Source organism: Xenopus laevis, chromosome 2L, assembly GCF_017654675.1.
Source record: "Xenopus laevis strain J_2021 chromosome 2L, Xenopus_laevis_v10.1, whole genome shotgun sequence".
Lineage (NCBI taxonomy): Eukaryota > Metazoa > Chordata > Amphibia > Anura > Pipidae > Xenopus > Xenopus laevis.
The window spans coordinates 164509114-164532164 of NC_054373.1; the positions used below are offsets into that span (position 1 = coordinate 164509114).

Here is a 23051-nt window from a genome sequence, read left to right on the forward strand (position 1 = left end):
AGGCGAAGTGCAATAGAGTAGAGAGGGCTTGCTTCAAAAAAAGTTTAATTTTTTCTAAGTCCCAAAAAACGCTGGCGTCTTTTACTTTTTTACGGGTGATAGGCTGAAAAAGATTGTAAATTGTTTTGGGGGTTCCCTCCTTCCCCCCTACATTTCCTAACACATGACACTTAAAACTATACACTGGCCTCATGTATAGGGCAAAATAAGAACTCTATTTTATGAAGCTTTCCCAGGCTTGTGTAGTGTAATGTATTTGCTGCTACATATACGTCCATTCAACTTAACTAAGCGTCGTATGCAAATTAGGCATCACTAGCGTAACTTCGCTTGTCGAATTAACGCTAGCGCAACTTCGCTGCCTTTCGCCTACCTGAGCGCAACTTCAGATTTTAGTGAATTAGCGGCGCCCTGGCGAAGTGCGGCAAAGCCAACGCTGGCGCAACATCAAAGGTAAGTAAATTTGCCCCTTAGACAGAATCCAGATGCATTGTGCTCCAACTTCACTGATATGTAATTTTTAAAGTATGCGGAGACTAATATACTACTTCCTGTGTTGAGATGAAATGATATATTTGTCATAAAATGATATATTGTCGTTAGACGCCACTAAAACTGTGCCACCAGCAGGCCGCATTCTTATGAAACGAGATAGACTGAGCACACATTGTATTGTTGCAAACATATTTAGATGTGGGAATACTGTGGTTTATTGTTTATTTAACCTTCTCACACAAAGCCTGCCACATGAGAGAGAGTAAGGAAAAACTCTTGAACCTGAGGTGAGCTTCACACCAGTGTGGTTATCACAGTCACCAGATCTGCAAGGTTATCTGGAAACAACACACTTTCACAATATAGCAAAAAAACAAAACATAACTGATTAGAGGATCAAGATTTTGCAATACTATTCTGGTTTGTAGCTTAGGGACTCCGACCTAAGAACTGCTCTGTTGCTGAGATCAGATTAGTGAGTACAATCAGATAGGTATTTGAGGCGGCTGTATTTTCATACTCTGCTCTGTTCTCAGAGCCTGTCTTCTTCTTGTGCGTTTAGAATTACTGCACATTCATCAATGTGAAACAAAATGTAAGGCTATCGCAACAGAGTGGCTACTATTGGATGATGATTGTTTGATGCCAAGCTGTTCAGTTTGCTGAATAGCTCATGTGGTAAAATGGGAAAGTGGAAGCTCACGTGCACCAGAGATATGTTGACCATTGTCCTCTGCATTTTGTCTGACTTATATTTAGGGCAGAGACACGCTGGGGAGATTAGTCGCCCAGCGACAAAACTCCTCTGCTTCTGGGCGACTAATCTGCCTCCCCTGTCTTCCCGCCGGCTAGAATGGAAATGGCCAGCAGGATGGCACTCAGAGAGATTCATTTTCTGAAGTTGCCTCACGAGGATACTTTAGACTACTTCGAAAATCAAAGCGCTCCTAGTGCCATCCTGCCGGCAATTTCTATTGTAGCCGGCGGGAAGACAGGGGAGGCAGTTCGGGGAGATGAGTTGCCCCGAAGAAGAGGAGATTTGTTACCGGGCGACTGATCTCCCTGAATCGTAGTGTGTCTTTGCCCTAAAGGTTACAATAGCTTTCTAAATATACAGGTATGGGACCTGTTATCCAAAATGCTTGTGGCATTGGGCTTCTCGGATAAGGGATCTTTCAGTCATTTGGATCTCCGTACATAACGGGGTCATTTATTAAAGTCCGAAAGCCAAAAACTTGAAAAATTCGAGTTTTCCTGACTATAAAATCCAAATTTTTAACGAAAAAAAACCTCAGAATTTTCAGGATTTATTATACCCCGAGGATGGAAAAAGTCCAAATCCGAAAATTCAGCATCTCAGATATAATCTCTGTGCAAGTCAATGGGAGAAGTCCAATGGGAGAAGTCCGGCAGATATCCTGATCTGCGCTGGGATTCGTGCAAAAATCAGAAGATTTTTCAGGAGGAAAATCCAAAAATTCATGCGATTTGAGTTTTTGTACGATTTTCGCAATTTTTTTTTCAAATTTTTTTTCCACCCTGGAATATTTCAGTAAAATGTATTGATAAATAAGGGGAAATAACCTGTGCAGATTTAGTTGGAGCATATTTCAGAAAATAATGTGATAAATTCGGATTTTGATAAATAACCCCCAAAGTGTACCTAAAATGTATTTAAAAAATAAGATTTTTTGCATCTTAGGGTGGTGGCACACTGGGAAATTTAGATGCCTGCCGTAAATCTTTGCTAATGCGGGTGACTAATCTCCCCGAAATGCCTTCCCATCTGCAAAAATGTGAATCGTTGGTGGGATGGTAAAAGCGTTGCTTCGGTTTTCTGAAGTCGCCCAAAGTTTTCTTGTGAGGCAACTTCGGGCGAATTCAGAAAACCAAAGTGACGCTTATGCCATCCTGCCAGCGATTCATATTCGTGCTGGTGGGAAGGCATTTCAGAGAGATCAGTTTCCCGCAGTAGCAAAGATTTATCACAAGCGTCAAAATCGCCCCCTGTGCCACCACCCTAAAAAGGATTAATTATATATTAGTTGGGATCAAGTACACTGTACTGTTTTACTATTACAGAGAAAAAGGACATCATTTTTAAAAATCTGCATTATTTGTATAAAATGGAGTCTACGAGAGACGGCCTTCCGGTACTTTTGAGCTTTCTGGATAACGGGTTTCCAGATAATGGATCCTATACCTGTAAATATACATCTGAAATCTCCCATCACTCTGACTTCATTGGGGAGGTTTAGGGAACCATTTCAATAAAAAATAATCAACACTATAGGTTTTTGTTGATAGTTCATATTTAATTGAGCTTACAGTATGTTATAGAATGGCTAATCCTAAGTAACTTTTCAATTGCCTTCATTCTATCTTTTTTATAATTTTTAAATTATTTGCCTTCTTCTTTTGACTTTTTCCAGCTTTCAAGTGGGGGTCACTGACCCCTTCTAAAACAAATGCTCTGTAAGGTTACAAATGTATTGTGGTTGTTATTCTAGTCTCTCATTTAATGTAATTCATGGTTGCTAGGGTAATTTGGGCCATAGCAACCACATTGCTGACATTTTCAAACCAGAAAGCTGCTGAATAAATAAATAAAAAGCTAAATAACTCAAAAAACCACAAATAATAAAAAATTTAAATCAAATGCAAATTGTCTCAGAATAAGACTCTGTACATCATACTAAAAGTTAATTTAAAGCTGAGCAGCCGCTTTAAATAAAATGATATACAGAGATATTGTATACATAATGTATAAGTCCTAGAATTAGAAATAGAGGGGTTTGTAAATCCTACTTTGCCATTTATCATTCAACTGTCGTACCGACCAATCTTAAACCCACCAAACATGTTATATATTGTTAATAACTTACATGAAATGACTTACACTCTTTGGTGTAAATTATAAGCCTATATCGGATGGACGATAGTAGTAAAAATAACAAATCAGACAATGTTCTGGCCATTAACTGACAGACAGCAATCGTATCAAAGTTACGGTATGTCCGACAAAATGTAGTGACAGTCTCCGACTGATATTGTCAGATAGGCAATACATGCAGAGAAATTATTTTTTAACCTGTCTGATTGGCTGAATGACCGATCGACATAGTACATAATATGTCGGGGTAACGGTTAATCCCAACTCACACACCCTGGCCCAGGTCCGGACTGAGAATTTAAATAGGCCTGGCATTTCAGGTACACAGAGGCCCAATCAGCCCACACAGCCCAATAAATACTGACTTTTATGGCACCTTATAACAGCTCCTCTGGCATTTGCCAGAACCCACAGATTGCCAGTCCGGCCTGACATGGCCTTCAAAGTATTGAGAGCCCTGTGCTCAATGATAGAGGGATCGGCTCCCTCCCAACCTTCAACGATGCAGAACATTCACTGGCACACATGGCAAATGCAAGCAGGACAAGCCCTTGCGTGTTGATTAGTAAGTGCAACTTTTTGGGGCAGCAACCCCTTTGTCAAGCATACAGGTACATGAGACAAGTATTTAACATCCCCACACCATACCTCCCAACATTTTGGAAATAAAAAGATGTTTTTGGCCATGCCCATTTTTATGACCACACCCCCTAATTTCCATGTTCATTTTACAAAATTTGGCAGGTTATGAACATATTTCTGTGTTTTTTTCAGTTATTACAGTTTTGCTAATGAAGGTGAATTGCCCTTTAAGGGCAGAGACACACGCTGCAATTCAGGGAGATTAGTCATCCGGCGACAAATCTCTTCTTCGGGCGACTTATCTCTCCGAACTGTCTCCCGCCAGCTAGAATGAAAATCGCCGGCAGAAAGGCAATCGGTGCGCTTCGTTTTTCGAAGATGCCCGAAGTTTCCTCGTGAGGCAAATTCGGAAAATGAAGTGCCATCCTGCCGGCGATTTTCATTCTAGTCGGTGGGGAGGCAGTTCAGGGAGATTAGCCCCTGGGTAACTTATCTCCCCAATCACAGCTGTGAGTCTAACTTTTCCCTAAGGGACCTCCTTATCTGAATTGTTACGATTACTTATTTGCTTATCTCAGAATTGTTACAAAGTATCTAAAGGTGGCCATACACGGGCCGATAAAAGCTGCCGACAGACCAAGTCGGCAGCTTATTGGCCCGTGTATGGGGGCCCCCGACAGGCTTCCCCAAACGAGATCTGGCTGAAAGTCGGCCAGATCTCGATCGGATGGGATTAAAAATCCCGTCGGATCGCAGCCGCATCTGTTCGTTGATGCGGTCCCGTGATCCAACCACCCGTTTGCATTCGCTAGGATCCGATCGTTGGGCCCTAGGGCCCATGATCGGATCAGCCCGATATTGCCCACCTCAAGGTGGGCATATCGGAGGGAGATCTGCTCTTTTGGCGACATCGCCAAACGAGCGGATCTCTCCATGTATGGCCACCTTTATTGGCCCGTGTATGAGCTTCCCTGACGAGCTTCCCTGATCGGATGGGACAAAAAATCCCGTCGGATCGTGGCCGCGTTTGTTCGTTGATGCGGTCCCGCGATCCGACCGCCCGTTCCCAATCGTTAGGATCCGATCGTTTGGCCCTAGGGCCCACGATCGGATCATCCCGATATTGCCCACCTCAAGGTGGGCATATCGGAGAGAGATCCGCAAACGAACAGATCTCTCTGTGTATGGCCACCTTTTAGTTGCACCTGGTGGCTGTTCTGGGCTCTATGCCAAAATAGATTTAAGTTAGAAATTTTGTTTCTTTTTCTGGCTGTTCAGTGCATAGAAAGTCAGGACTTTTCAGTACAAACGCGGGACTGAAGGTTAAGCTGTCAAAAGCGGGACTGTCCTGCTGAAAACAGGACAGTTGTGAGGTATGCCCACACAAATGAAACTAATTTGCATACATAACAAGCAGTAGATAGTACAAAAAAGTAGTACAGCTTGAAGTGAATTTATACAATAAATCGTTAAATTTGTACAATAAATGATTTAACTAAGTGCACCACTAAGTGCAGTCAACACAGGACAAAATCCAAAAGTCCACTGGTGAAGCAGTGAGTTACAGTTCCACAATACCACAAAATTCAATGTAAAGGGAAACAAAATTAGTAACAAAATATCAAAGTATTTTATCTTACTCTGCACAAAAGGAAGAAAGAGCAGGAAACCTTAGCTATCCCTGATGTATATTCACGTAGAAAGATTTATCTGCAAAAAACAGAGAGGAATTTGTTTTAGGTAAAGTTTACAGAAAGACAGACATATGGAATTCTTCATTTAAACCTCTTGGGTGCCTTGATTGTAGCAGCCAAATCCAGTAACATTCCCTTTGCAACAATGTTTTCTTTTTGTCCCGAAAAATGTCGGGACACTCCACGCACTTTCTGAAAATCGTATGAACATTAGTTTCGTACGATGATACCTTTGTGACTATGGGCAGCTTTAGAGGTTGCCGAAATCTGTTATCTTTCAAACAGCCATTCTTTCTGTTTTTAAGTTAGAATTTTTTTTTCTGTCATTGTTTAATGCTTTAAGTATAACTACTGTGCAAAAAGTGTTTGTGAGTGACAAACACTGATTCAGTGTTGGACTGGAATGCCAGGGTTCCACCAGCAACCCTTAGACCAGGGGTCCCCAACCTTTTTTTACCCGTGAGCCACATTCAAATGTAAAAAGAGTTGGGGAGCAACACAAGCATGAAAAAAGTTACCAGGGATGTCAAAATAGGGCTTTGATTAGTTATTTCTAGTCCCTATATGGACTGTCAGCCTACAGGAGGCTCTATTTGGCAGTACACCTGTTTTTTGCAAACCAAAACTTGCCCCCGAGCCTGGAATTCAAAAATACGCACCTGCTTTGAGGCCACTGGGAGCAACATCTAAGAGGTTGGAGAGAAATATGTTGCTTATGAGCCACTGGTTGGGGATCACCACCTTAGACCATAGACCCACTCTCCCACTATTTTTCATTACTTACTCAAGCAACCTCTGCAAAGATCCATTATCCATGAAGTACATCAGCCCATAGATGTGTTGCTCAGCTGATGGATCTGCATAGGCCTCCAGTATGATGCACTCATTGGCCTGGTAACCAGATGATTGGATGAGCTTAAATTAGACCAGTGTGTTTGTGGCCAAATCAGGCAAAGATCCGCTCATTTAGTATATATCTTAAGCAGCTTACACATGTCTGTAAATATTTTCTGTGGTCTTGTTTTTCAGTTGCCAACATGTTAATGCTGTTGTGCATGGGTAGGAGCCATAGTTCTTTGGCAATCAAATGTGATATCATAAAAAGCTCCACAGTAGCGCAACCAGCAGCGAGGGTAAGTATGAACACATAATCCAGTTTTTATATACTTTTGCACAAATTCAGCTCTCTGGACTATATATATATATATATATATATATATATATATATATATATATATATATATATGTATATATATATGTATCTCAAATGTGTGTCTTTAAAAAAAGGAATTGTAATACACTGTTCCTTTAAAAGTGTCTCCATTTGGTTTTCCACCATAAGCCATCGAGGATGGCTGATTTTACTGTTATGCTGACGATTTAGCATAAAAATTATCTGTCCATAAACTTAAACCATTTGCCTATTTCCAATTTAGGAAGACAAGCACCATCTGGAAATTATCTCAAAATAAATAGGTAGAAATCTTTTATAGCTTCAGAATTTTGTTGAAACTATTGCAGGGAGTATTATGAATGAATGGCCTTTTTTGGGGTTCTTTTATATATATATTAATATGCTGCGTGCACTTTCACAAACCAGAGGTCAGGGGTGGATTAAAAAGTAACTTTATTTCCCCAACAAATGTTTGTGAAAGTGCATGCAGCAGTTTTGAAGTGATTGTCGGCTAGACCTCCCTAAGCTACGGGTTTGGGGCGTCGCACCCGAGCCAGAGTCCTGGAGCGCTGAGTAACTTGACTTGAATGCTTAATGAGAGTAACAATTTAAGCGACTGGTCCGGGGCATTTGCACCTGGACCCACCCAGTTAAAGGGTGAGAGATTTTAAGGAGGATTTTTGCGTGTTACCGCATTGTATTAAAATTATTGGCTGCAGGGTTAGAGCGTATCCAAAAAGTATTGTTCATAAATATATTAATATGTACAGAGAACACATCTACCCTTAGGGTAGAGCTCCACAAGTGGTTTTGTCTGATCAACGCCCGCCAACAAAACGCACGCGACTAGTTGGATGGAGTACACACGTGAAGATTAGTGATGGGTGAATAAATTCGGAGGTAATAACTACATTACATCCGACGTGACATGATTGTCGGATGTGGACACAGACATTGTCGGACTGGGACACCAGAGGCTCACCCAAAAACCTTAGACCAGGGGCCCACTCTCAGTACTAATATTCTTCATCTCCTCAATCAACCTCTATTCTCCTAGTCTCTTCTCTTTTCAAACTATAATCTATATTCCTTCTATTTAGCCTCTTTGTTCTCATAGAATAGGGAATGACCATGAAATCGGCCAAAAGTTTAGCAGCATGAGGGGCCACTGACACACCTGGGCCCACCGGGAGTTTTCCTGGTATCCCCGTGGGCCAGTCCGACAGTGCACGCAGAAAGTCGGACCGTGTAGTTGTTAACTCCGACTTTCTATTCAGTTCAAGAGCGCTGCCATTTTTCTCGCTCCAAATGAATGGGTGTTTTTTCTTGTGGCAACTTTTTTTTTGGTCTCTGCGACTTTTTGGTCCACATGCATTAAAGTCAATGGGTGTTTTTTCTTATGCTGACTTTTTGTCTTGGCGACTTTTTTGTCATGGCGAATTTTCCCATGACAAATTTTCTAAGATTAGAACCTATTACCCCATTTCATACCATTAACTCTAGATATCTAACATGAGCACAGCGACCGACTTGGGGTGTTACTGGAGCTCAGAAAATGTCATCAGAGCAAAACTGCCCGTGGAAGTCAATGTATTTGACTCTGTAACACTGGAAGTGACCCTGAATGTAAGCGGGATTGTATCATGTGTCTGGCTGCTCCCAGATAACATCACACCATGCAGAATGTCACAGAACTGGAACAGCAGGTGAGTAAAGCAGTTTTCCTATTTATTATCTAAATTACTGTAATATAATATACATTACATATCGACTCACGAAAGCTCCGAATTATGGGAAGGTCATCTCCCATAGACTCCTTTATATCAAATAATGCAAATGTTTAAAAATTTACTCTTTCTGTGTAGTATTAAAACAGTACCTTGTACTTGATCCCAAATAAGCTAAAAATAATCCTTATTGGTATTATTTAATGTTTACATGATTTTTCTAGTAGAATTAAGGTATGGAAATCCAAATTAAGAAAGACCCCTTGTCTGGAAAACCTCAGGTTCCAAGCATTCTGGATAACAAGTTCCATACTTGTAATATACACAGGAGGACCTCCAGGGTAATGTCATATCACCACCTTAATGAGATATTGAAGGATCTTGCGGACCACTAAAATCAAGTGGGACAGATAGAGAGGGGCATCTCCTTATTTTAAATAATTCTCTACATAATAAATGCAATAGATAGGCTAATAATAAATGCAATAGATAGGCTAATAATAAATGCAATAGATAGGCTAATAATAAATGCAATAGATAGGATAATAATAAATGCAATAGATAGGATAATAATAAATGCAATAGATAGGCTAATAATAAATGCAATAGATAGGCTAATAATAATTGCAATAGATATGCTAATAATAAATGCAATAGATAGGCTAATAATAAATGCAATAGATAGGCTAATAATAAATGCAATAGATAGGCTAATAATAAATGCAATAGATAGGCTAATAATAAATGCAATAGATAGGCTAATAATAAATGCAATAGATATGCTAATAATAAATGCAATAGATAGGCTAATAATAAATGCAATATATAGGATAATAATAAATGCAATAGATAGGCTAATAATAAATGCAATAGATATGCTAATAATAAATGCAATAGATAGGCTAATAATAAATGCAATAGATAGGCTAATAATAAATGCAATATATAGGCTAATAATAAATGCAATAGATAGGCTAATAATAAATGCAATAGATAGGCTAATAATAAATGCAATATGCCCTCGGGCCTCGGCGGGTTCGGGCTGAACTTTAGCCTCCATCCATCCCGCGGCCTTCCACTGCCTCACTTCAGACTCTATGGGGCAAATTCACTAAAGCGCGAAGCGGCTAACACTAGAGCAAATTCGCCAGCGTCACATGATTTCATCACTTTGTCGATTTACTAACAGGCGCTGGTGTAAATTCGATAGCGAAGTGGACCTACTCTAGCGCTACTTCGCACCCTTGTGCCAGGCGAAGTTGTGCTATGGCGAAGGGACATAACTACGCTAATTCACTAACTTGCGCATTTTACTGAACGTTACCTCTTGCGCCAGACTTGTCTTCGCCACCTCAGACCAGGCGAAGTGCAATAGAGTAGATAGGGATTACTGGCGTCTTTTACTTTTTTAAGGGTGACAGGCTGAAAAAGATCGTACATTTTTTTGGGGGTACCCTCCTTCCCCCCTACATTTCCTAACATATGGCACCTAAACTATACAGTGGGCTCATGTGTAGGGCAAAATAACAACTCTATTTTATTTTATGAAGCTTTCCCAGGCTTGTGTAGTGTAATGTATTTGCTGCTACATATACGTCCATTGTACTTTAACTTGGCGCCGTATGCAAATTAGGCATCGCTAGAATAACTTCGCTTTGCATGACGAAGTAACGCTAGCGCAAATTCGCTACCTTTCGCCTCCATGAGTGCAACTTCGGATTGTAGTGAATTAGCGGTGCCCTAGCGAAAATTCGCCTGGCGAAGTGCGCCGAAGCCAACGCTGGCACAACTTCGAAGGTAAATAAATTTGCCCCTATGGGTGCTATTTTATACTCTCACACAGGCCTGGTCCTCCTGTAACATCACAGCGGGTGCTGGCATTGGTATATATATATATTATATATATATATATATATATATATATATATATATATATATATATATATATATTATATATATATATATATATATATATATATATATATATATATATATATATATATATATATATATATATATATATAGGGGAGTGTGCCTGGTTAGGTTCGCATGCGGTTACTGACAGATCGAGTTAGGATGGGGTGGGTCGAATTTTAATTAGCGCCTACATCACTAACATGAAGAACAATAGTATAAACTGCTAACAAAACCAGTATCTGAATCATTTTGCATTTAGGTAATACCCAACCATGAATGATCAGTCTTTTCTTTACAAACGAGGAAGTGCTCACTGATATAAGCAGAGGAATCTTTTTGTAAAATAACTTTTTTATGCACAATGTTGTATCTCTGCAGCTTCGTCATTTCTTTGGACCTAGTAAGAATGTCAGAGAAACACGCCGGGGAATATAAACTCCTCATTAACAATGACAATGTCAGCTTCTCTGTGCATATTGAATTAAAGGTAAAAGGTAAGTAAGTCGTATAATTAAACATACACATTTATCCCACTGTTACAATCAACTTTTTCCTAACTTAAAATGGCCATACATGGAGAGATTTGCTTGTTTGGCGATGTTGCCAAATAAGCAGATCTCTCCCCAATATGCCCACATTGAGGTGGGCAATATCGGGCTGATCCGATCGTGGGCCCTAGGGCCAAATGATTGGATCATAATGCTGCCAATATGGCGGTCGGACAGGATTTTTAACCCTGCCCGATCGACATCTGCCCGACCTTCGACCAGATATCGATCAGGAAGGGACTCAGTCTGTCTGCAGCTTTTATCAGCCCGTGTATGGCCACTTTAAAAGGAGAAGTAAAGGTTAAAACTAAGTAATCCTTATCAGATTAAATATACCAGTAAACTCTCAAAGTAATGCTGCTCTGAGTCCTCTGTCAAAAGAAACACAGCATTTCTTTCTTTCTATTGTGTACACATGGGCTTCTGTATCAGACTTCCTGTTTGCATCTTAAAGGACCAGTAACATAAAAAAATTTTTTTAAAAAATTCGTTAGTACACATCAAAACAAAAACACCAACACAAATTATACTTTAAAATCACAAAGCTTTTATTAAGAAATAACTTACAGAAGCTGCACTTCCTGTCCTTTACAGAAACGGCGAAAAGGCGACCATCCATCCTGCTGGGCTCGATTTCTCCTCCTGGCTACTCTGCTGACAGCGTGTGAACGAGCAACTATTCACGGACAGGCATCATCTCTCCTCGGCTCTCCTCTCCTTCACTGTGCATGGCTTCCCTCCTCCTCGCTGCTCCCCCCCAGCCAGATCCCCTGAACTGAATGATGAATGATCGGCCCGCTTGTCACTTTATTGCTGCGTATTAACGGTGCGCAGGGGGAAAGTCCTGAGGCGCCACATCCCTTTCTTTTCCTAATTGTGCTTCAACCACACTTTCCGTCCCTGCTGCAATGCACAGAGCCTGAGAGAGAGTATTTCCTAAACTTCAGCTCACCACAAGCCAGAGGCACAAGGGGTCAGGATAAAAATGTGAGGGCAATGGACTGAGCAGCTTTCTCTGTAATCCCTTTGGCCTCCTCTTCCCCCTGCGCACCGTTAATACGCGCAATAAAGATACTGTGCGGCTGTGAAGTGACAAGCGGGCCGATCATTCATCATTCAGTTCAGGGGATCTGGCTGGGGGGGAGCAGCGAGGAGGAGGGAAGCCATGCACAGTGAAGGAGAGGAGAGCCGAGGAGAGATGATGCCTGTCCGTGAATAGTTGCTCGTTCACACACTGTCAGCAGAGTAGCCAGGAGGAGAAATCGAACCCAGCAGGATGGATGGTCGCCTTTTCGCCGTTTCTGTAAAGGACAGGAAGTGCAGCTTCTGTAAGTTATTTCTTAATAAAAGCTTTGTGATTTTAAAGTATAATTTGTGTTGGTGTTTTTGTTTTGATGTGTACTAACGAATTTTTTTAAAAAATTTTTTTTATGTTACTGGTCCTTTAAACCTCCTTGCCCCGAGCGTGAGCATGCTCAGTTTGCTCCTCTACCCCCTCCCTTCTCTGCTGTAATCTGAGCCCAGAGCTATAAGTGAGCAGGGAGAGACTCAGGCAGGAAGTGATGTCACACCAAGCTAATACTGCAGATAAACAAATAGAGAGCTTAATCTAGAGCTTTTTACTCAGGTATGGTAAAACGTTCTACAGAATAAATATATTATTCTAGTTTACACTATTGCAGCTAATCTAGTGGCAATAAAATGCCTCAGTAGCTTTCCTTCTCCTTTAAGACAAGGGCATCATTAAACCACAAAAGTCACACTGTAGTGCCAATAGCTGTACATTCAATATTTTGCAACTGTTCTTTTCACTTTTCCATCCTGGGGCTTCCACCATGAATACAATGCTGCCTGTATTTGGCAGCATTATTCATATAGGGGAGGCACATAGGTATCTTCACTCTTTCCCCTATCCACCTCCTAACCTCTTAGGGAGCGCTGGTAGTGCACTCACTCTATCTAACATCTCATTTACCTGCTACAAACAACCAATTATGCCATTTGTCAGCCAAATAATAAGCTTTTTAGACCAGGAGACTCACAGCATGTGTTTGTGTTTTGCAGCAGGAATTCTGAAATAAACCATTAAATATCTTGACAAACCGTTGAAAAAAATACAAACTCATTTTGAAACTGACTTGTATGCAAAATATTTAATCATTTATCCTTTTGAATAATACCTACGGTTCCTTTGAGGGTTCATTAAATCATTAATTCTGTGGAATCTGACTGTTTTTTGTTTTGTTTTGTTTTTTCAATTATTTTAGGCAAACCAAGAAAACCTTTTTTTACAGAAACGAATAACATTGTGAGCTGCATATCTGAAGGATACCCTGAACCTACTATATATTGGTTATTGTGCTCTTCCCCTCATGGCAGGTATCACAAGATATTTATTTTTCATGTAGATCAGTGATATAGTACAGGGATGGGATCTGTTATCCAGAAACCCATTATCCAGAAAGCTCTAAATGATGGGAAGGCTGTCTCCTATAGACACCGTTTTATCCAAATGATCCAAATTTTTAAAAATGATTTTTCTTTGTAATAATAAAACAGTAGCTCGTACTTGATCTAAACTAAGATATAATTTATCCTTATTGGAAGCAAAACCAGTCTATTGGGTTTATTTAATGTTGACATGATTTTCTAGTAGACTAGATTTAAAGATTTAAATTACGGAAAGATCCAGAAAACCCCAGGTCCCGAACATTCTGGATAACAGGTCCCATATCGGTATTATCAACACTATTATATTGGGTGCAGTTCCATAATTCAGTGTTGCGCATACTGTACCTACCCAATGGGAGTACAAGTATGGGATCCTTTATCCAAAAACCCGTTATCCAGAAAGCTCTGAATTACTGAAAGGCCATCTCCCATAGACTTCATTGTATCCAAATATTTCAAATTTTTAAAAATGATTTCCCTTTTCTGTGTAATAATAAAACAGTAGCTTGTACTTGATCCAAACTGAGATATAATTAATCCTTATTGGAACCAAAATCAGCCTATTGAATTTATTTAATGTTTAGATGATTTTTAGTAAACTTAAGGCATCAAATTACGGAAAGATCCATTAACTGGAAAACCCCAGGTCCCAAGCATCTTGGATAACAGGTCCAATACCTGCAGTGGATTTATTGTGAATGGCCGTATTTAAGTTTTGCTACTATTGTAAGCTGAGAAAAGTATGAATTCAGTATGTACAAATATAAAATAAATGTGATAATAACACCTAGTTTTGTTGTGATGTCTGCAGGTGTATAAACAAGACTGGCACACATTTGTTCAGTGGCACTGACATTTATGGCAGGCGCAGGGTAATGAATGCCCTGGATTCACGCTTTCTGCAGGATGAATATATTCTGTGTTGTGTCGCTAATACCTTTGGCACAGAATGTACCCAACTGTATACAATAGGTAAAAAGAACTGTATGAGAATGTATGTATTGTTCTATCACTTCTTGTGCTGTGCAGGGGCGAGAGCTTTAAATAAATGTAATTATATTAATAATACGAGAGCAAAATAACTGTTTTTGCCATTCTTCTGTATGGCAAGTCATACTTCTATATTGTTAATGCCAATATGCTAAAACCACATTTCTGGCAGAGATCAGGCCTTAGAACGAAACAGAACATACTCTAAACTGTGTTTATTTTCTTTAAAGGGCTGGTTCACCTTTAAGTCAACTTTTAATATGTTATAAAATTACCTATTCTTAGCAACTTTACAATTGGTCTTCATTATTTATTTCTTATAGTTTTTCAATTACTTGTCTTCCTCTTCTACATCATTCCACCTATCAAATGGGGGTCACTCACCCTGGCAGCTAAAAAACGACTGCTCTGTGAGCTTTTTATTGTATATCTTTCTATTCAGACCCTCTCCTATTCATATTCCAGTTGCTCATTCAAACCATTGCCTGGTTGCTAAAGTAAACTAGACCCTAGCAAGCAGAAAGCTGCTAAAATTGTAAACTGGAGAGCTGCTGAATAAAAAACAAAAAAACTGGAAAACTACAAATAATAAAAAATGAAAACCAAGTGTAAATTGTCAAAATATCACTCTCTACATCACACTAAAAGTTAATTTAAAGGTGAAACCCCCCCATTAATAACCTATTATAACTATTGTCCAAAAACCAGAACATAGCGGCTGTGGGGGGTACAGTTCAGCAACAGCACGAGAAGCATAGGCAGTTCGTATACATTTTCTAATCATAAAGTTTCTAGTGATTTCAGAGGTTTAAAAAGTCTTGTTTACTTTTCCTCGGCAGATCTAAATTCTGAAGGACTACTGCCCAAAATATTTGTTAAGGTCGGGGAGCCCTTTATTATAAGGTGTCGTGCTATGAACGAAACATATAAATTCAGAGTAGAATGGTCCTATAACAGTACAGATCAGGTAAGTGACCTTTCCGGTGATTCTTTTTATTATTATTAAAAATGCACAGTAGAAGGGTTTCCACTTCCAGCATGTAGATTACCGTATATACTCGCGTATAAGCCGAGATTTTCAGCACCCAAAATGTGCTTGAAAATCCTACCTCGGCTTATACGCGGGTCAGCTGCCTTGTAGCGATGAATCCCCCTCCCAGCCGCGAAGAGCAACAGCGCAAGTGTCACCTGGTGTGACTGCGCATTTGGAGCAGGCGTGACTACAAAGGCCAACGATGCGCTATGGAGAAGGCATAGGACAACGCATGCGTCAAAGGTAATTACGGTAGGCGCATGATGTCCTAAAATGTGTTCCGTATAATAAGGCAAACCCCTGCCCCACGTGACAGCTTTGTTGAACTGCGCGAGTGCGCGTCTTCTCTAGTCCCAGCGCCTTAAGCAGCGACCAGTGAGACCTTCACCTCAGGGTAAGTGCCGTCTCTTGTATCAGGACTGCTGCTCTGCTACTGCCCAACTCTCTGCTTGTCACACACGGAGAGACAAAGGGACGCGCACGCACACCGCGTGGAACAAAGGGGCATAAACGAGGAAGCCCCTGGTGCTACTGGCCTGGGCTACAGTTTATTGGTCAGCCTTTCTACCTAATCATCCCTTATAAGCGCCGCTGCCCAATGGGAAAGCACTTGGCTTCTGCAGGCTGGGATCAAAGGTCACCTCAGCAAACCCCCAGTAGTGTAAGGACCACAGTTAGAGGGGCCCTAGAACTATGCATTGGGCTCCCATCTTAATGGTGGAAGGTGCATTGATATAAATCAGGGATGTCAAACCTGCAGCCCTCCATCTGTTGTCCAGCTATGACTTCCACCAGCGCATTCACGGCTCCTGCATGTTGTAGTGAGGCATCCCAGCCGTGAAGAAAGAGCAACATATATAACATAGTTGTGTCTAGGCTTATACGCGAGTCAATACGTTTTTCTGGTTTTCATAGGTAAAATTAGGTACCTCGGCTTATACGCGGGTCGGCTTATACACGAATATATACGGTATATGCAAATACTGACTGCAACAGAAACCCTGCTCATAAGACTCTAAAGGAAGCAGGGATATATTTCACATTTAGTTCCAGATTTCCCCTAAAAGCTACAATTGTGTTTTCATGGCATAAACTAAAGATACTTTTGCCTAATCTAATTATCCCAGGGTTTGTTCTTAACACAGCACCATCATTTGTACACATCAACAAAGTATATAGTCATATGAAAAAGTTTGGGAACCCCCTCTTAATTCTTTGTTTGTTTTGTTTATCATTGGCTGAGCTTTCAAGGTAGCAACTTCCTTTTAATATATAACATGCCTTATGGAAACAGTAGTATTTCAGCAGTGACATAAAGTTTATTGGATTAACAGAAAATATGCAATATTGTACTTCTCCCTCTGCATAAATGCCTTTGTAGATTTCGAAGTGTGTTTAGGGTCATTGTCTTGTTGGAATATCCAACCCCTGTGTAACTTCAACTTTGTGACTGATGTGTGAACATTATCCTGAAGAATGTGTTGATATTGGGTTGAATTCATCCGACCCTTGACTTTAACAAGGGCCCCAGTCCCTGAACTAGTCACACAGCCCCACGGCATGATGGACCATCCACCAAATTTGACAGTAGGTAGCAGGTGTTTTTCTTGGAATGCCGTGTTCTTCTTCCGCCATGCAAAGCGCTTTTTGTTATGACCAAGTAACTACATTTTTGTCTCATCAGTCCAAAGCACTTTGTTCCAAAATGACTGTGTCTTGTCTAAATGAGCTTTTACATACAACAAGCGACTCTGTTTGTGGCAGAAAGGGCTTCTTTCTCATCACCCTGCCATACAGATGTTCTTTGTGCAAATTGCGCTGAATTGTAGAACGATGTACAGATACACCATCTGCAGCAAGATGTTCTTGCAGGTCTTTGGAGGTGATCTCTGGGTTGTCTGTAACCATTCTCACAATCCTCCGCATATGCTGCTCCTGTATTTTTCTTGGCCTGCCAGACCTGGGTTTTATAGCAACTGAGCCTGTGGCCTTCCATTACCTGATTACATTTCTTATAACTGAAACTGACAGTTTAAACCTCTGAGATTTATTTTTGTAGCCTTCCCCTAAACTATGATACTGAACAATCTTTATTTTAAGATCTTTTGAGAGTTGCTTTGAGGATCCCATGCTGTCACTCTTCAGAGGAGAGTCAAACAGAAGCACAACTTGCAATTGGCCACCTTTAATGCCTTTTCTCATGATTGGACACACCTGCCTATGAATTTCAAGGCTTAACAAGCTAATCCAACCAATTTGGAGTTGCCAGTAATCAGTACTGAGCAGTTACATGCATTCAAATTAGCAAAATTTCAAGGATATCACATTTGATTTAATTTCATACAACTTTACTAAAAATCTTTGTTCAGAAAACACCCCAGTACTCAGATGTTCCTGGGAAATGAAAGACATGCCACGGTTTTTTGTTGGAAGTGGAATAAATTATTATGCAAGCTGAGAGGGGTTCCCAAACTTTTTCATATGACTGTATGTATATATATATATATATATATATATATATATATATATATATATATATATATATATATATATATATATATATATAATTGTTTTCCCTGTTGTCAAGCGCTGCCCTTGTCCTGATTATGAGTGACTAAAATATAATAAAGAGAGAGGAGGGTGGTTTCATTGGTGGAAGGAGTGATTTTATTAACCTATGTATTCATATATTGAATATAGCTGCATGCCTTTGAAGAAAATGCATACGTTAACATCCAATCGGTGTCACATATGGTCAGAGTCTCATTCGCAACGTCTTTGCAGATGAATAGATCAAACAGTGGTATTTACACCTGCTCCTCAACCTACTTACCAAGCAAGTCAGTCCATGTCATCCTCTCAGGTACAGTTAGTATTTGATATGTTATGACAGTTTTCCTTATGCTATGGAGTTTTTATAGAACTACAGGTATTGGATCCATCATCCAGAAACATGTTACTTAGAAGCCCATCTCCCATAGAATCCATTTTATCCAAATAATCCAAATTTGGGGAAAGCTGGGGAACAGGTAGACAGGTATTTGGCAAACAGAAATAAATTTTAAGTTAGGTTATGTTGATCTAATGAACTGGTTAAGACCCATTGCCATCGGTGGCTTTTAAGGTATTTATTTAATGCTAAACAGATAAATTGATGTTATATACACTACACTACCTGGGAAATCCCTGGATCTAGTGGCATGTGCAGGTTCTCAGGGCATTGACTTGGATGTCAATGAGTAATTGCCGGCCTGGAGCAAACACTACATTTTCCCCTAAAAAGTTTATTATTGGTACCTAAAGGTCATTCTTACGCCCACGGGCTACAAGGCATTGAAGAGAACATTGAATGTACTGCCTAAAAAGTCAGAGAAGGATCCAAATAAAATAAGCCAACTAAAATACAGGATTCACGGACCAATCATCTGCATGTGGGTAAACTTTGGGAGTGCTTTATTTGTTGCCAACAGTTGTGCTTTTTCTCACTTGCAGACAAGGGCTTCATTCACCTGAATACTTCCAAGGAAGAGTATATTATTGACCAGAGCAAAGAGTTTTGTTTCCATGTAACATTCGAAGCATACCCAGCAGCACGGTGTACATGGCTTTACCAGTCAAACCATTTTCCATGCGAAAACGCTACAGTGGGAACAAGGTGATTATGGCACTGTGATTGTGCTAAGCCCTGTCTATACTGTTTTTGCTTAGCAAGTTTCACTCAATACGAAACCTGTACCCCAGCTTTGAACTGTCGTTCCTAGAGGTTTTTGTTTGGTATCAGCTAAGGGTCAAGTTAAAAACCTTGACATTCCACTAAATAACTGCAGCCTCAGTGGCGTAACTACCGGGGGAGCAGGGGGTGCGATTGGGCCAGGGCCCCCCCGGCAGCTCGCATGCCACTCATAAATGGGAAATGCGACCGTAAATGCGTCGGGGGGCGGGGCCCGGCTGCACGTCCCGCGTCAGGGCCAGCCCCCTTCTAGTTACGTCCCTGTGCAGCCGCACTCTTCATTCTTCATTGAGAAATGTCCATTTGTTAAAAGTACACTATTATTATTATTACTTTCCCCACCCCAGTTGCTTCTCGTTCCCATAGCATAGGATAAGGTTGTAGTGGCTCTTAAAGGAGAACTAAAGCCTAACTAAAGAAGTAGCTAGAAATGTTGTACATTATGTTTTGTGCTTCTGTACCAGCCCAATGCAACCACAGCCCTTTAGCAGTAAAGATCTGTGTCTCCAAAGATGCCCCAGTAGCTCCCATTCTTCTTTTCTGCTGATTCACTGCACATGCTCTGTGCTGCTGTCACTTACTGAGCTTAGGGACCCACTCACAATATACAGTACACATAGAATAGAAATGCCACAATATAAGGCTGATTAGTAATTAATACAGATAATTACTACATGGCAGCACAGAAACCAGTGCAATTAGCATCAGAATTGAATAATCAGCCCTGTAGCATCAGCTTATATTACAGACCAACCTCATTTTCTGCTGGATAATTAGTGACGACCCCTAAGCTTAGCTTCTCAACAGCTGCTCAGAGCCCACTGAGCATGTGAGTGTCACAGACACTTTCCAAGATGGTGACCCCCTGTGACAAGTTTGAAGTCCTGGATCATTGCTGCTATTGGGTAGCTGAAACATTAGGCTGGTGCAAGTTTAATATAGAAAATATGGCATTATTAGCCATATTTATTGTTAGGGTTTAGTTCTTCTTTAAAGGACTAGTAACACCAATCAGTCAACTTACATTTGTAACTTCAAATACACTGCTGATACAAACCCATAAATGATTTTACTGAAAACAGGGGTGCAGTGGTGTAACTAGGACCAAGCACAAAAAAAAAATCTAAAGGGGGTTTGTCACTCAACTTTAGCCATGCACACGTCCTATAGCTCAGTCAGCTGGCTGCCATAGGGTCTGCTATATTGTAGTGAAGCTACTGTAGAGGTTTGTTATAGAGGAAATAGACCCTGCAATTACTGGGGGGGGGGCTGAAACTATAGGGAACCCCAATGGTACTTTGACTGCAATTTATGGAAAATGTATAGTTCGCAACGTTTAGAGGATCAATGACTTTGCTGTAGTCATTCCACCATTGTTCATGCAGGAGATGCACATATAATTCAGTAACTAGATCCCAATATAAACAGTTGATGTTACTCTATAACAAGTGGCTCATGTAAATAGTTCCATTAATTCATGTGCTTATAAGTCAGTCAGTTCATTGGGGGTCAGTGGAGTTTACCCTAAGTCTAAACCCTACAAACTTTCCTGCCCTTGTCACACTGATGTGCCTTTTCATGGATACAGAAGTTGTGTAAGTTTCTTTGCAAGTTTATAGGCAAGTCATGGAAGTTTTATGTAAATTTGTGCTACATGGTCAAGCCCCATGTTAAGATCCAAATTTCACCAAGCCAGGGACAACCATCCTGATGACAGCCATATTTCCTACTAAACAGTGACAAACCTAAAACTGGTGTTGGTAGAAGATCTCCAGTTCTAGAATAGTTCCATTCTTTCTGCTGTTCTCGGACAAAGTCATAAGTGCAAATGCAATGGAAATTCTGTCCTGGCCACTAAATACAAGGAGTTTGTTATGTTCTCCCCATGTCTGCTTGGCCTTTCTCCATGAACTCCAATTTCCTTCCACACTCCAAATTCATGAAGGCAGGTTAATAGGCTCCTGATAAAACTGACCATAGTGTATGTGAAGTGATAGGAACTTTAGACTGTAAGCTCCACTTGGGCTGGGACTGATGTGAATGATGCATAGATTATGTAAAGAATTATGAAAATATACTGGTGCACATTCTTCAGTTTTAATGTAATATGTGTGCGTTGACTCAGGACCGCCATCAGAAATCGCAGGGCCCCATACAACAAAATTTCCTGGGCCCCCTGGGTCGCCCACCGCAAGCCCCACCTACAGGTCTGCCCTCCCCACCACATAGTAAAAAAACAAAAAAAATATTGGTGGCTATGGTTCCAACATGTTAATAAAAAATAAAAAGATATTTGTGGCCAGGGCCTCCCCATTAAAAAATATTGGTGGCTAGGACCCCACATGAGAAAAAAAAATTGGTGGCCAAAATTGGTGGCCAGGGCCCCCCCCCACATTATAAGAAATTTGGTGGCCAGGGCCCCTTAAACGTCCATGCCTTCCCGAAGTCAGCAGCTCTCAGAAAGATGGGGGCCCGGCTAATCAAGTAAGTGTGGCGAGGTCGGGCCCCCCTTATCCTTGGGGCCCCCTACAACTCTCCCCCCCTGTCCCCCCCTGATGGCTGCCCTGTGCGTTGTTGATAAACAATGCTTAAAATATACTCACAAACAGTATCAATAGCTTGTTATTTTCCAGGCAGTTATCTCTAGTAATTTCCTGAAAAACATAAAAAGAATAAAAATCAGACTGAATCTTTTCAAGCTGATGGTTCTTGTTTTCATCCTTCATTGTAAACACTCACAGAATAATGTTTGGTTCTTGTTCACGAACAGCGTAGCCAAGTTCTGCGACCATAAATATATGACTGGAGAGTATACGTTCTACATAGAGAATGAAGATGTGCAGCTTCACAAAACATTCATTTTAAATCTACTGAGTAAGTTTATTGTTGGCTGATGTTGTTTGATATTTTCTGCATTGGTATTGAAAGGAGAAGAAAAGCTATGGAGGCATTTTATTGCCAATAGATTAGCTGCAATAGTGCAAACCGTGCAATGCTATATTTATTCTGTAGAATGTTTTACCACACCTGAGTAAAAAGCTCTAGATGCTCTCTGTTTGCTTAGGATAGCAGCTGCAGTATTAGCTTGGTGTGACATCACTTCCTGCCTGCTCACTTATAGCTCTGGGCTCAGATTACAGCAGAGAAGGGGGGGAAGAGGAGCAAACTGAGCATGCTCACGCCTGGGGCAAGGAGGTTTAAGCTGAAAACAGAAAGTCTGATACAGAAGCCCATGAGTACACAATAGAAGAAAAGAAATGTTGTGTTTCTTTTGACAGAGGACTTAGAGCAGCATTACTTTGAGGGTTTACTGGTATATTTATATAGACCTTTCTGATAAGGCTTACTTAATTTTAACCTTTCCTTCTCCTTTAAGACCAATTAGTATTTATTGGTATTGTGTAAAAGAAGTCACACATCTGTGTATAATGTGATATGTCTTGCACATATATCTGCATTATCTCTGTTTCCCTTGTAACACTCCCAGTGATTAATTTTAAATGTGGAAGACACCTTATTTCATTAGAAAAATATCTGTAGATATCAGTCCTAAATGATAAGTGAAGCTGAAATATAATGCAAATTACAGCTAACTTGGTGATGTCACATAGGTTTCACCATGTCTGCTCTGCGCTCTTCTTACCTTTATAATGTGACCTGTGATGTAACCCCCAAATCTGTGAGAGGCCAGAGAAATGAGCAGAAATGTAAAGGCTGAAAGGAAGAGAAGCAGAAATACTGGCCCTTTTTGCCAAGAGGGCGTTGTCTTTATTATACTGCTCATATAGGAGTTCCATTATAATTTTGTCTGTGCCAT

At 40.4% G+C, this 23051-nt stretch overlaps 1 protein-coding gene across 3 annotated transcripts in view; it reads left to right on the forward strand.

Moving 5' to 3' along the window:
• Positions 1 to 23051, forward strand: part of LOC108707566 (receptor-type tyrosine-protein kinase FLT3) — a 66142-nt gene that overhangs the window by 17246 nt on the left and 25845 nt on the right. The window contains exons 2-10 of one of the 3 annotated variants that reach the window (XM_041582656.1): positions 6694 to 6797; positions 8342 to 8544; positions 10861 to 10976; positions 13298 to 13409; positions 14293 to 14453; positions 15311 to 15438; positions 18205 to 18367; positions 18997 to 19159; positions 22005 to 22108. In XM_041582656.1, the coding sequence (XP_041438590.1) occupies positions 6694 to 6797; positions 8342 to 8544; positions 10861 to 10976; positions 13298 to 13409; positions 14293 to 14453; positions 15311 to 15438; positions 18205 to 18367; positions 18997 to 19159; positions 22005 to 22108 (1254 nt within the window). Of the gene's footprint in view, positions 1 to 6693; positions 6798 to 8341; positions 8545 to 10860; positions 10977 to 11607; positions 12359 to 13297; positions 13410 to 14292; positions 14454 to 15310; positions 15439 to 18204; positions 18368 to 18996; positions 19160 to 22004; positions 22109 to 23051 lie in introns of those variants that run through there. The other 2 variants (XM_041582657.1, XM_041582658.1) reach the window with 2 other exon arrangements.